We start from the raw sequence: 15,444 nt of genomic DNA, 5'->3' as shown, positions 1-15,444 counted from the left end.
TATAAGAAACTGAATTAAGGTTCACAGAGGCTAGATTCAAATGATGAATCACTTAAACCAAGAAGACAGGATGTACTTGGGCCATGTGCAGTCTTAACAAGTTAAACAGAAAAAAAAAAAAAAGTGTACTAAGATAAGCAAGAGCAGGGATTTAGACATAGTCTGAGAAGCAAAAGTGATCAACTGTGTGTTTGGGGGGGTGGGGAGGAGAGGGGCTTAGGAAACAGATTCTCAGACTACCTAGGTCCCAAATGGCTTTTTCTGTTTGCAGCTCAGTTTCCCCTAAAGTTTTTGTTTTCTTGGTGTTGCTGTATGCTTCCTTGTTTTATCTGAACGAGCGTGGCTGGGTTTTTGTTCTTGGCAACCTCTCTGGAACACGATTTGATGTTAGAGATGTTAAGTGAAATCAGGCATGGGAGTGTGCTGTGCATTGCGTATACTGCCCTTTACTAAGTTGCACGGTAAGTTCCTGAATTACAGCTACTGGTCTCCTGCACGAACTGCAGATTCTTGCAAGTAGGTTTTACTGCTCTTACCACTGCATTTAATTTCTCTCTAGTGTTTGAGTATTTGCTGCTTTTATCTCTTCTATTTGTTTGTACTTGTCAGTTATGTAGAAAACAAGTGTCAAATACATTAATCCTTACCTGAAACTAAACTCTGGTACTTTTTCTCCTTTATTCACTAGTGAATGGGTCCATAGAATAAACTGGCCCTTACATAGCCCTCATTCTTGGAAAGTACTTCCTCCAGGGAAAGGCTTCTTTCCTGTTAGTTTCATCTCTGTTACTCCCCATACACATTATAAAACCTGCCTCAAAAGCAGGCTTTTATTTATTATCCTGTTTAAATTGTTATTACTTTTGGGTGCTGGGATGGTATCATAGAACGTCCATGGTTGCAGTTAAAGTCAGGGGTTGGCAGACCTTTTTGGTAAAGGGTCAGATAGTAAATGTTAGGTTCTGTGGACTGTACTGTCCTTGTTGTAACTACCCAACAAAGCAGCATAGACAGTAGGTAAACGAGTGGGCGGGACTGTGTCCCAGTGAAACTTCAGCTGCTAACACACACCAAAGGCCAGGTTTTAGCTTGTGAGGTGTGTTTTGCTAACAACCTCTGGTCTAGACAGAATGTGAGAATTCACATCAGTGAATTTATTACTTCTGCATAAATAAGTTAGTATGCTAAGTGTTCTAGGTCAGCCTGTATATTTCAGATGGAACCAAGGGAAAAAAGAATTTCTTAAGTACCTATATTTCAACACTGTTAAGAAGTTGCTTTCGTTCATGTGCTAGGTTATTTTTTTAGTGTCTGCTATGTGTCAGGCTCCGAGAATACAAATAGTGGTGAATCAGAGAAGGTTCCTGCCTCGTGAGTTGTACATTTAGAAGCTGTGAGATAAAGGGCATGAAAATAATATGTTGTAGTAACGTACAGGTGAGGTTTGGTGTGGGAGATGTTGCCCCCCACCATGGGATTGGCTTTTGAGGGAAGACTTTCTGAGGAGGCCTGTGTGGCCTGGAAAGAGTAATGATAGTAAAGGAGTCTGGAGAGGTAATCAGGGGTTGGCTCATTTGGGGCCTGAATAGGTGAAGGATTTGATTTTTATGTTAAGGAAGCCATTATAAGGTAGTTTATGCTTAGATTAAAAACAAAGCCCCTAAGATTAAATAAATTGGATTTGATGGAAGTCTTGCTCCCTCATGTATCCATTTATATGTCTGGTTCACAAAGGCTCTGGTGCCTTACTGATGTGCACATAAAGCTTGTGTGTGCCCGTTTTCAGTGAATCAGTTGCATAGTTTCTAATTCTTGCACATTTTTTAAAACCAAATTTTAAGATGGACTATAACATACAGTCTGAAAAAGATACATACATGGAGAACTGTTTCTCTTGCATAAGGTGTATGGATAGTGTCTTTTTTCCCTAAGCGTTATTGATACACATCCTTCAGATAGGCTATAACTGGGAAATACCGATCAGTCTAGAAATGTGAGCACAGTCATGCTAATGGAGGCTGGATGAATGTAGGAAATGCTAATAATGTACTTTTCAGTATTTAACTTGGGTCATGACATATATTTGGGATATTTTTCTGGTTTTGGATGTTTAGGGCAAATTAAGGCAAAAACCTGATTGTTTTTTCTTTTAGCGCTAAATAATATGTTGCTGTTACATGGTATCTCTCTAGAGAGCTTTTAATTGTATTTCCTGTTCGTATTTTTTTCTGTGTAGTTTTTCTTTGTGCTTTCAAAGAGTGGATGTTTGTTACTTGTTCATGAATTTTTCAATTCTGAGGCCTCCAGTTATTTGTTTCTGTATTTTCTGGGCAGCACTAGCAAGTGCTGCAATTGTATCTTAGGGAGTCAGTAACCCTCCACGTCTCCACTAAGGAGTGAGGGCAAAATAGTGTGAAATCTGGCTGGATATATGTAGATGGATTTAATGAAAAAAGGTTCTTTAATTCCAGAGCATCTTTCTGTCATTTCCTTCTTTTATTAACTGTATATATTTATTTTGAGAGAGAAGAGAGGCAGAAAGAGCGGGAAAGAGAGGAATCCCAAGCAGGCTCTAGGCTCGAACTCAGAAGCCATGAGATCATGACCTGAGCCAAAATCAAGAGTTGGATGCCCAGCTGACTGAGCCACCCAGGCACCCCTCCTTTTCTTATTTTTTATCTTTTTACCTAGAGGTTGCAAACAGAGTCCAGTCACAATGTTTATTCTTTATCCTTTTTATGAAAACAAGGGTTTGTCAGAATAAAGGTAAATTGCCACTCACACAAATTTCTGCTCTGTTTTGCTGTCCCTGAGAGGATTAGGAAGCTGTAATCTCTACTCTTATCTATTTTCCTTCTCAAGCCTGGTGCAGCACCGTTTCCTTATCCTTCCTTTTTTTATATGAGCAATTGAGAATTAGTATGGATGTTTCCTATCTTTGGCGTCCGTAATTGAGTTTGTGAAATTGCTTGCACCACATGTATTTATTATCGTGATTTAGGTGCTGTGCTGGATGGCTTCCATCTGCCCTTCTAGCTCTGGTCTTTACCCTGCTCTGGCTCCAGGCTGCTCATTTGTCTGGATACACAGATGTGCTTTCTTGACTCTTGGCTTCCATTTGGGTTTAGCTGATGGGGGAACGTTGTCAAAGCAAGAAAGGAAGGAGGGAGAGGTTAAAATATTTACTTTCTTCTTCCATGTGGGATTTCTTGTCTCCTTTCTGCATCCTTCCATTGAAGGTCAGACTCCCATCAATTAGCCCTCTTCGTCTTAAGGTTACCTCTTCCTCTCCTCCTTCCCCTGCCAGTGGGTGGGGTTGAGCTGTTACGAATGAGGGGGAACCGTATTCTCACGTGTGAGTTCCGTACAGCCTGCCTGTGCTTTGTAAATAGTCTATTAAACTTTCTTTCAAATTTTTTGAATTGAGCATGCCACCTGTTTTCTATGGCAACCCTGACTGATACTTTAAAGTATTTTAGATTATGTCAGTGGCTATTATGATTACAATTCTAAAGTGGATTAGCACTAGAATAAGGAAAAAACTATTCTGAAAATTTCACAGGCTTATTCTTGTTGGCTGATGTGTAATTTTAAAATAAATAAATGATAGGGGCGCCTGGGTGGCTCAGTTGGTTGAGCGTCCGACTTCAGTTCAGGTCATGATCTCACTGTTCGTGAGTTTGAGCCCCGCGTCAGGCTCTGTGCTGACAGCCCAGAGCCTGGACCCTGCTTTGGATTCTGTGTCTCCCTCTCTCTCTACCCCTCCCCTGCTCACACTCTGTCTCTTCTCTCTCTTTCTCAAAAATAAATATTAAAAAATTGTTTTAAAAAAAATAATAAATGAAGTGTGTTTTTCAGCATTATTGGTATATTTATTGAACACTTAATGTGGCACAACCCATTATTTTAAGCAATGTGGGGAATTCAAAAGTAAATGAGACACATGTGCAGTAATTCAGATATGAGGCAATTGGTAATGGTAAAGCCTCATGTAAGACATGCTATAGAAGTGCTATAGAAGTTTGGAGGAGGGAGTTGTGTGTTGTTGTTTTTTTTTTTTTATCAAGACCACTTTGATTCTGTCTGCAGCAGGATAGAAGGGAGACCCATAGTTTCCTGTGTTCCTGAGGAGACCTACTTCCCAATGCTTGCTTACCTCATTATTCCATAACCCACCTCTGAGAGTAATAATAACTGGTACTAGTTAAAGTTCATTATGTACCCCTGTTCCGGAATGGAAACCGCCCCCCCCCCTCCCCCCTACTAACTCCTTTAACCCTTCCACCATCCCTGTGAAGCAGGTTCCATTACTAAACAGAATTGGGATTCAAATTCAGGCTGTCTGGTTCCCCTTGTCCAGGCTCTGAACTACCCCAACCATCACATTATTCTATAATCAGAACTGATTATCCACCTCCCTAAAAGAGATTATCAAAACCAATTCCGTCATGAGTGCAGTTCTTTCAGATGATGGCTTTTAGGTATCATTCTTGCTCCTCAGTGGTGTTTCTGGTCCCCCAGCACCATGTTTCTCGTGCCAGTAGATTTTGTCACCTGCTGTGGCTTCCTATTGCAGTCATACCCCTCGTTCATTTTAGATTTTAGCCCCTTATGTAATGTCTTCTTTCTCTTAGTGTTAATCATTTCTTTGGTCTCACTGTCCGCATAGATAATCCACATGATTATCATAATAATAGATAATTTGGCCTCCTGAATTCCTCCACCTCCTGCCTCCAATAATCCTTCATCTTATTTTAGACTTTTTATTTATCGATAACTGAATCACCTCTCAGAGTTCAAGTTGAAGCATCGTGGTCTCTGGCCACCTCCACTTCTCTCTCCCCAGCTCATTCCCTCTTAATTTCTAAATCCCAACAATTGTGGCACAGCCGTCAGGACTGCAGCCCACTGAGGCTAAACTTCTTGGCCATCATCCTCACCATATCTTTGTTTTTCTTACCTTAGATTTCACGGTCTGTTATAACCATTCCTTTTTAACTTGTCGTATTTTACCTTGAAAGCCGTCACTCAACTACTTTGTACCTAAATAGCCAGATGAGGCTGGAGGCAAACACAACTAATTAAGACTTATTTCATTTTACTACTCATCTCCATGAGTCCTCAGTGCTGCTTGCTGTGTTAGTAATTCACTCTCCCACTCTCCTTCAGCTTTGAAAAACTGTTCCTTTTCAGGTGATCCTGTTTATTATTTTACTAACGGAACAAAAGGAACAAAAAGAACTGTATACTTTTCTTTCAGCAAATCTAGAAACCTGAAAGAGCAATTTTAGTAGAATGGTTGAAACAGAAGCCAGCTTTTCAGGGATGAAAATATGAATCGGTCTCAAAGAGATGGACATTGTGTTTTCCCGGATGTGTCCCTGGAACACTGTCTCTGTTAAATGAATCTTGCCCGATACCAGGATTAGTGATTTCATAATTTTGAGAAATAACCGGAAACCGTATGTAGTATATGTATGGAAAGAAAGTTTCCATTTGCTGGCCTAGATTTTACTAACGCACCAGTTTGCAAACTTTGACCAATTTCACAGTCCCCCAAAGGGTTTGCTGAAACACACATTGCTGGGCACCACCTCTTGAGGTTCTGAGTTCGTAGATCTTGAGTGGGTTCTGAAAGTTTGCATTACAAGTTCTTAGGTCACCTTGATGCTGCGGATCCAGGGACTTGGGAAATCCATTTTGAGAGCCGCTTGGCTTAGGTACGACTTAAGCTGACATGAGAGGCAGGTATGGCTAGGATCTTGAGCAATAATAGGAAATAGCTATTATGGGGTAACATAGTGAGAAGTAAGAACTAAAGATTTTGCCTGTCAGAGAGCAGGGACAGAACTGCAACAGTACAGAAGTTTGAGTGATACCCACTGGCTGCTGCTGTCAGATGCCTGTAAAGGCTACCGCCAAGCACTTCATCTTTGCTTCGCATTCCCATGATGAATGAGTAACTCAGGGATGTGTCTTCAGCCCATCTCCTTTTTGTTTGTATGTTTATTTGTTCACTGTTTGTCTTCAGTTAAAAAAAGTTACATATGGGTGGCTCAGTCGGTTGAGCGTCCGACTTGATTTTGGCTTGAGTCATGATCTTATGATTTGTGAGTTCCGAGCCCCACTTCAGGCCCTGTGCTCACTGCACAGAGCCTGCTTGGGGTTCTCTCTCTCTCTCTCTCTCTCTCTCTCTCTCTCTCTCTCCTTTCTCTGCCCCTGCCCTGTGCTTGCGTGCGCTCTCTTTCTCTCTCTCAAAATAAATGAACTTAAAAAAAAAAAAAGTTGTATATGATAGTTCTTAGGAATTTTTAGCACGCAAAGACTAAATGTCATGAAGTGTCCTGAACTAATTGTGTCACTTACAGTTAATAATTCTTTGGCTTTGGGCAAATAATTACCATGTCCCTTTGTTTTCTCATTTGGGACTTTTTGAGAGAAAAGAACTAGAAACTTCCAACCCCCCCTTTATAAATGTAATTGCAAAGCCACAGAATCTTTCAAAATTAAATTTTCAGAGAATCATCAGTCAGGTTTCTAAGGAGAGTCCCATGTGGTTCTTTTTAAGTTGCTAAATAGTCAGTGGGGAAACTGGCCCTGTACAGGGTTGACAGCATTTCTGGCAGTAAGTTGCATTACCATTTCTGGGTGTACTTCTTGGGCTTTGCCACTGTACTGCTTTGTGCCTTAGCCTGGGGCTCATGTGTGTCACCTACACTGCCTTAATGATGTTACAGTATCTGCACTGAGCCTGGAGTAGGAGGGAAAACAAGAAAACAAGAAAAATTGTTTTGAAGCATGATTGGGGTACGGAGAGAGGAAGAGGGCAAGTCCTTCTTCTGGTTCTTTCTCTCTTTGCCATTTCAGTGAGCAGGTACGATTGAGAGGAATGCTGCTTTTTATGTATTCTCTGATTCCTCGAGTTTTGGGGGCTTTTTGAAGCTGGATACTGTGTGCTTTTCACAGTGTCATAATTGGTTAGTTTTTAAAATGATACAAGTTTGGAAGCTTGTGGACTGGTGTCTTATAGCTTTACTGAGGAATAATTAATTACAATAATTTGGATATATTCAGAGTGTACAATTTTGATGAGTTTTGACCTATGTGAAACCATCACTATAGTAATAAGACAGCATACATTTTCATTATCCCCAAGAATTTTTTTGTGCCCGTTTGTAATGTTTGTACTAATCTGCTTTCTGTCACTATAGATAAAGTTGTACTTTGTAAAAGTTAAATGGGGGGGGGGGGTGGGTCATACAGTATGTACTTTGGAGGGGAATCTGACTTCTCCACATGTAGTTGCTTGTATCAATAGTTTATTCCTTTTCATTGCTGAAGAGTATCCTATTTGGATATTCTAAAATTGATCCATTCAACCTGTTGATGAACCCATTTGGGTTGTTTTCACTTTGGAGTTATTATCAGTAAAGCTGCTGTGAACATTGGTGTACAAATCTGAGTGTAGGCAGGTTTTTTCTTTTTGTTGGGTAAATAACTTAGAAGGCATGGCTGGGTTATATGGTAGGTGTATATTTAACTTTTAAATAACTGTAAACTGTCTTCCAGAGTGATTGTACCTTTTTAACCTTCTTGAGAGTTCCGGTTGTTCCAAACACATGATATGGTCTGTCTTTTTGTTTTGGGCCTTTTAGTGGTATCTGTGGGTGCCTGTGTAGTAGGTCTCGGTGCTGATACTGGGCTGCTGTGTATATCTTTCATGAGGTGTCTGTTCATCTTCCCTGCCCACTCTTACTGGTTTTTTATAGTTGAGTTTTAAGAATTTTTAAATGTATTTTGGATTCAAGTTCCTTTAAGTTCCTATCACGTTAGATCACAAAATCTTAACACATTTTGCAAATAATTTTTATCAGTTGGCCTCCCTTTTCATTTTTTCTTTTTAAGTCTTTGGAAGAGCAATAGTTTTGGGTTGTTTTTTTTTTTAAGATTTTTAAGTAATCTCTACACGTGATACGGGACTCGAACTCACAACTCCAAGATCGAGAGTCATATGCTCTACTGACTGAGCCATTGAGGTGCCCTGAAGAGCAAGTTTTATTTTTATTTATTTATTTTAACTTATTTTTATTTTTTATTTTAGAGTGTGAATGGGGTAGAGGGAGGGAGGGGGAGGGAGGGAGAGAGGGAGAGGGAGAGGGAGAGGGAGAGAGAGAGAGAATATCTTAAGCATTAAGAATATCTAAGCACAGAGCCAGACTTGGGCTTGATCCCAGGACCCTGGGATCATGGCCTGAGCCGAAATTGAGTTAGACACTCAACTGACTGAGCCACCCAGGCACCCCCAAGAAGAGTAGCTTTAAATTTTGAAGTCCATGTTATTAATTTTTTTCTTTATGGTTCTCTGCTCTTTGTGTTCTGTTTGAGTTCTGCATCATTTCATTTCTTTGATTTTTTCTAAAATGTTAAATATCTTAGATTCTTATTTTTTAGCCATTAGTGGGAAAAAGCATGGGAGGTACTTATAAAGCTAGAGTTGTATCTGCCTTGTGTTTTTGTTATTATTATTATTGTACTTTAAGCTCAAATTGTTTATGATTCTAGTACTTTTTATTTGTTTTTGTTGTTGTTGTTGTTGTGGATTTTTTTTTGTTTTTTTGAGTAACCTCTTTATCCAACATGGGGCTCAGACTCACAACCCCAAGATCAAGGGTCACATGCTCTACCAACTGAGCCAGTCAAAGCGCCCCTATTTTGGTTGATTTTTAAATTTGTCAAAGATCCATGAAATTGATTCCTCTGTTTTATGGGGTGAGGGAACTGAGGTTTATCAAGGTAACACAACTTTGCTCATGGCTTACAGTTTAAGATCATTCCAAGACCAAAAAGGCCCAGATCCATTCAAATCCCATTTCCCTATGAGGTGTTATTCTTTATGATGCTGTTGCTAAGATTTTACTGCATACTGGAATATATTAAAATAAATTTAGTTCATTCTTTGTGGTAATATTCTCATTGAAAGCAGTGGTATTACGTAGGTTAGCTTTTTGAAAGAATCATAATTTTCCCTTAAAATTTCATTAAGTGAAGATGTTGAATTTAACACTTTTGTTTTTTTAATTCTTTCCAAAGGTCTGTAAACAGATTTGGCTAGGATTATTTGATGATAGATCTTCAGCAATTCCAGACTTCAGGGATCCACAAAAAGTGAAAGAGTTCCTACAAGAAAAGTATGAAAAGAAAAGATGGTGAGTGAATAGTTTGTATTTAGAACAAAGGCTCCCAAAAATCACATTAATTATGGGTAAGATTAATCTGACATAAGGAAGGAAGAAAGGATGGAAAGAAAGAGATAGTTATATAGGAAATAAGGAAATAGGTATGTAGGTAGATAGATACTCCTTCTATTTGGGCATTTTATTGGATTTGGTTTCGAAAAGCCTTGACTCTACTTAAGTCATCTGTGCCCAGCAGCAGCCGGTTCCTCATTCCCAGGCCTCCTACCCTTTTTGGAAAGCGAAGGATCCTTCCTTCTAATCCTTCTCTAGCCCTGCTAGCTTCTCAAGACATTCTAGTTTCATATAGCCTCTTTTCTTAAAATCTTCATTCATTTTGCAAGTATTTATTATCTTTTATATACTAAGCAGTATGCTAAAGCTCTTGTGTAGTAATCCATCCACATAATTGCATTTTGTGGTAGGTCTTTGCCCAAAATATCCTCACTTCTCACCCAAGAAATGATTTTACTCCCTGGTTAAGAAGAGAGCGTTTATGCTCCCCTAACTAAATCCATCAGATGTTAATTTTTAAAAAGAAGTTAAAACAGGTTGGACATATGGCTAGTACAGCCCTTTAAAAAGCATAACAGGAAATGTGTCTGTAAAGCTACTGTTCAACTACCTTGGACTCTTCATGTTTAGTTATATGAGCACAATTTAATTCAATTTATTAAGACCTATTATTCAGTAGTGTATATTTCCTTCCTGGGGGCTTAAGAAAATAAAGGAGAGAGTCACAATAGAGGGAATAGATAAGGTGGAAGTGAATGGCTTAACCCCGGGAATACTGAAGGACTGCTTGGCTGTGGGTTCTAGGTGAGATATCTCCGCCTTCATTCAGTGAGCAATAGAGAGAAGTTGCTTTAATTCGTTTCCTCTGCAAACTCTGTATTCTTAACTGTTCTCGAAAGGAGACTTCTTTTTGCCAGGCAGGATCAGCTGTAGCGCAGGCTACATTTAGCAGCACTAGGTAGTGTTAGGTATGAATGCAGATAAAAGCATGTTCGTAAAATTTTAGTTCAAGAAAGAAGAAAATCTTTGAGGGTGGGGTGATAGTAGAAACACAGTGGCATAAAGGCTTCTCTTAAAATGAAATATATAATTAACTTTCTGTCCTTTCAGTTCTTAATTTCCAAGACCTTGTATCCTATACTAAGACCTTTCTCCATACATAGCTATAGCCTAATTTTTTATTTTCCCAACAGTTTTACCAACTCTGCAAGTTAGTTTGAATAGAACTTAGCTAAGATTTTACATAGTTTATCTTCATTTAGCAAAAGAAAGTGTGTTTGAGTAAGAGTTGTTAGATTTAAAACCATAAATTTCCATCCCTTGCATTTATAATGATGATGATGGTCGTGATGATGATAAATTATTAATTCAAACTATAACTCAAATAACTGTAAACCTCAAATAATTACAATTTGTGTTATTTTTCTGTCCTGAGAAACAGGATAGTAATAGCAAGAATAATACAGTTACAAACTTGAATGCTCGGCATGTAGACGGAGTGACCAGCATTCAGGTGGACCAGGTTCTGTGCATTTTAAGCACTTGCACATACCTGTGACATGTAACGAGAGAGCAGTGCAGTGGGTTTTTAACATGATATAAGCACTGTCCAAATGCAGTCTCCCTGCAAATCCTCAGTTCAGGCAACTGTATTTAAAACATTGAGACTATTGTTGTCGTAGATCTAAAGGGGTTTTGAGATTGTATGACCAGTTTTCAAACTCACTTCCTGTGCAATACAAGCTTCACTTCTTTTAGTCAGGTGAGTGTTTTGAACTAAATACGATTATCTGGTTTTATCCTTTGGTAAGACTTGACTGTGCTAAAAAATTGATCCCATCAGTGAATATACCAAGTTACGACAAAGCAGTTGTATTGTTTGTCACTGTCATATAACTGAAAATAGCTAACACTTGTGTAGCTAATACATGTGTACCAGGAACTGTTGTAAGTACTTGAAAAATAAATGTTAACTCAGTTATACCTCATAGCAACCATGTCTCCATTTTATAGATGAAAACTCGGAGGCACAAAGGGTTGGGGTAGTTTGCCCTAGGTTTCATAGCTAGGTTTCCAGGGGTAGAGCTGGAACTTTAACTCTGTCTCTAGAACACGTAGGTGCTCCTTAACCACTTTGTTTTCCTGTGTCCCCTAAGTGATCTCGGGGTAGTGTTGGGGAGAAGGGCGGGGTGGGACAAAACCCAGAAATAGAACAAAAACTCTTACGTGATCCTAGCTCTAGAGATTAGTGTTGCCAGTGTTTGGGCATTATGTTCTTACTGCCTCTCTTTAGTTTTCTTCACTCTCTTCCTCCAGTAAATCCTGTACTTACGTGAATGAGATCAAACCTGAAAGACCCTAAAAGTCTTAGGGACTTCTTTCCTTGTCCGAACAGAGTGGCTATGCAGTATTCTGTTATGCAGATGTTAGCATGATATGCTGAATCTGTTGAATATTTCTCTCCTGATGAATGTTTGATATGTGGCCAGTTCTTTGAAATTATAAAGAGTGCTGTGATAACATGCATGTACATGTATCTGTGTGCACCTATCCAATTAATCCCTAAGGATGAGTTTCTGGAAGTTGTACTTCTGAGATACAACATACCTATTTGTGTATTTTAGCGGGCAGTAACAAAATTTAAAAATTTATGCTCAGAGCAAATGTGAATGATATATTAATTTGCATTTTTATTAGGTTGCAAGTGTTTTCATTTCTGTGTCCCCATTTGTGAATTGTTTCTGCTTATTTAGAAATTGAGTTGTTGATCTTGTTCTTCTAGATTTGTAATAGACCTTTGTATTTTAGACTACTAACTGTAATGTAATAGATGTTTTCTCTTTATTTTGCTCTCTTCCCAAATGTTATTCATGATCTTATACTTTAGTTTTTAAAAAGTAGAGTTTTAACTGTTCATCATGATTAACTATAGGCCCTCTGTTAAAAAAGTTATTTATGATATATATCTTTTTAGAAAAATTATAAGTAAATAATTGAAACAAGTTTTGCACAGTCTGTATCAGCCTTTCTGAGTACTTCAATTAAGTGCAGTCTTAAGCTGTCAATTCTAAGAGGGTTTTGAAATAAGAGTAATGTCGGCATAGTCTGACAAGAAATTAAAATTCAGTTTATCATTTTTTAGTATTCCCTACCGTTTTCTCGGTTAAGTGCCTGTTGAATTTTTCATATGTTTTAGGTATGTCCCTCCAGAACAAGCCAAGGTGGTGGCATCAGTTCATGCGTCTATTTCAGGGTCGTCTGCCAGTAGCACGAGCAGCACGCCTGAGGTCAAACCCCTGAAGTCTCTTTTAGGAGACTCAGCACCAGCACTGCACTTAAACAAGGGCACACCTAGTCAGGTGAGTGGTCTTCCATCTTTGCAGAGACTTCTGCTCCAGGAGGATTGAGTATCACGGACCTGAGAATTCTTTAGGATAGTAGCTTTATGTCCTAGTGGTCATATACAGTAAGCTAGTGGTTCAGATAGTGCATTCAGAGAGTCTTGGTTAAGTGGTTGGGATGTGCATATTTTTGCTCTTTTTGCTCTTGAGTTTCTTTGAATGCTCCACAGGTTTGCAAAGGTACACGGGAACACTGTTAATAGCTGTCTGTCCTATAGCTACATTTAGTGAAACGGGACTCTGGGGACCATCAGAGTTAGAACAGTATAGGCTCTGTGATGTCCTTTTACAAGAAAGGATTTCTTACGTAGTAGAATTTTTCCCCTGCCTCATTGTGAAGCATGCTTATCATCGAAACACAGGTGGCTTTGCATTACATACCTTATTTTAAAAAACTAAACGGGCTAAAGGCTTTTTAGAAGTTGGTGAAAAAGCTTGTGCTTCTGCACTTTGTGACAGTTTTCTGAGCTGTGACCGGTTTGTTGATCTGGCACGACAGCGTTTGTCCTACACAAGAATGGTTCTGAGGCACAGTACTGTTGGAATTAAAGTCCCTTTTACTAATGCATACGAGGACATCTGGATAAAATTGCCCAGTTGTCACAAGAGGTTTGAGTGAAAGCTGAAGAGAAAGGCACTGTCCCCACATAGAAAGGATGTGTTCTGTGAAAGTCTTATTATTGCTCTCCTAGCAGGACGTCTTGCTTGTGTTCTGAGGTGTAACAGCTGTTACAATACAGCATTTCTTTGTCTTTGGCTCTGTATTTAAAATTGAGAGATGATTTGGGAATAGATGTGGAAAATTTGTGCTTTTCAAAAAATACCAAGGTATTCAAAACTACAAATAAAAGATTATGTAATCTTTCAACTGCCTTTTAAGCTTGGTGAGTTGGAAAGAGTGTTACAAAAATGTGGCAGACCTGACTGGAAGCTCTTTATCGTTAATGTGTGGTGTGCAGTCCCCTGTTGTAGGTCGCTCTCAAGGGCAGCAGCAGGAAAAGAAGCAGTTTGACCTTTTAAGTGATCTTGGCTCAGACATCTTTGCTGCTCCAGCACCTCAGTCAACGGCTACAGCCAATTTTGCTAACTTTGCACATTTCAACAGTCATGCCGGTAAGTAAGTGTTCTCGACAGCTTTTTGCCAGGCACGTGTATTTAGCACCAAGAGACATCCATTCTTTTGAAAACTGAAATATCGGTAAATGTGTTCTGTTGAGGGTGTGGGCCCTCATGGCTGTTGAGCTGTCATATGTGACCGTGTAGCCACGGCCTTTTTAATCCCAGAAGAGATTATACTTAATGCCACATACTGACATGACCTCTTTCCAAAGAAAAATGAAAAGACTTCTCAATATTTTTTTTTTTTACCCTTTTAATGTGGAGAATTGCAAATATTCAAACATGACAATATAACCCTCGTGTGTTCATTGCTCATGGCTAATCTGGTTTCATTTCTCATTCTTCTCATTTCCTCCTGTTATACTATTTCGAAGCAATTTTAGGCGTAAGAGTTTATCCCTAAATATTTTGTATTTATAAAACAGAAGAACTTTGTTAAACATCACCATTGTAGTGATATCACTCCCTTAAATAATAGCAGTAACAATAATTATTCATTAGTCACTACTTAGACTTTCTATTCCACTTCAGACGGACACACACACACACACACACACACACACACACACACACACACAGAGTTTACTCAAATCAGGTCTACATGCTACAGTTGTGAGCTACATCACTTACTCTGTGGGTACTTCCTCCATCCCATTTTTCTCCTCTGCAATTTATTTGTTAAGAAATCTGGTTATTTGTCCTGTGGAGTTTTTAGCAGTCTGAATTTGTTGATTGCACCACTGTGGGGTCCCTTAACAGGTTCCTCTGTCCTCCGTATTTTCTGTAAATTGATAGTTGGATCTAGATGCGTGATCCATCACAGGTTCTTTTCTTGAAGGGGGCAAGCCTGCCACTTAAGGTTTAAGCACGTAATACCAATCGTTTCTGTCTCTATAATGTGAACTGTTGATGCTCAGTGCCTGGATCCATTATGCGAAATGTTGGTATTCTGAATTTATCATCCCTTCATTTATGAGTTGAAATATTTCTTTAAAACTCTTTGATTACCCAATGGTATAGTTAGTATAATATGTGTTAGTATAATATGTTAGTATAATAGAAAGTTAATATGTGATTGATTCTGGCCACATATCAGAATGAGTTGATTCCCTACCACATTTTAATGGTGATCTGTTTTTTTTTTCTTTCGTATCATTATGAATTCATAGATTTGACATTTGCTACATCTCAAATCTGTTGTCATTATCTTCATTTTTTAAATGTTTATTTATTGATTTTTGAGAGAGCACAGTGGGGGAGGGGCAGACAGAGAGATGGGGGGAGACACAGAATCTGAAGCAGGCTCCAGGCTCCAAGCTGTCAGCACAGAGCCTGATGTGGGGCTTGAACTCACGAACCATTAGATCACGACCTGAGCTGAAGTTGGGTGATAAACCTACTGAGCCACTCAGGTGCCTGCCCCCATTATTATCTTTATTAATTCTCAAACTATCTCATCTTTAGAGTAGCAATATCTTTAGGTTGGCTGTAGCAGATATAACTTCTTTTTTACTCTCAGATTTAACATGTTTGTTACAGGGGCGCCTGGGTGGCTCAGTCGGTTAAGCGTCCGACTTCGGCTCAGGTCATGATCTCGCGGTCCGTGAGTTCAAGCTCCACGTTGGGCTCTGTGCTGACAGCTCAGAACCTGGAGCCTGTTTCAGATTCTGTGTCTC

At 39.1% G+C, this 15,444-nt stretch overlaps 1 protein-coding gene across 6 annotated transcripts in view; it reads left to right on the top strand.

Moving 5' to 3' along the window:
* The window catches only part of AGFG1 (ArfGAP with FG repeats 1), a 75,399-nt gene that overhangs the window by 34,922 nt on the left and 25,033 nt on the right, over positions 1 to 15,444 (top strand). For all 6 annotated transcript variants that reach the window (XM_047869931.1, XM_047869930.1, XM_047869929.1 and 3 more), the window contains 3 exons: positions 9,091 to 9,206; positions 12,445 to 12,607; positions 13,609 to 13,762. In XM_047869931.1, the coding sequence (XP_047725887.1) occupies positions 9,091 to 9,206; positions 12,445 to 12,607; positions 13,609 to 13,762 (433 nt within the window). The remainder of the gene's footprint in view (positions 1 to 9,090; positions 9,207 to 12,444; positions 12,608 to 13,608; positions 13,763 to 15,444) is intronic.

Source organism: Prionailurus viverrinus, chromosome C1, assembly GCF_022837055.1.
Source record: "Prionailurus viverrinus isolate Anna chromosome C1, UM_Priviv_1.0, whole genome shotgun sequence".
In the NCBI taxonomy this organism is placed as follows: Eukaryota; Metazoa; Chordata; class Mammalia; order Carnivora; family Felidae; genus Prionailurus; species Prionailurus viverrinus.
This window is presented reverse-complemented; position numbering and strand designations above follow the sequence as displayed.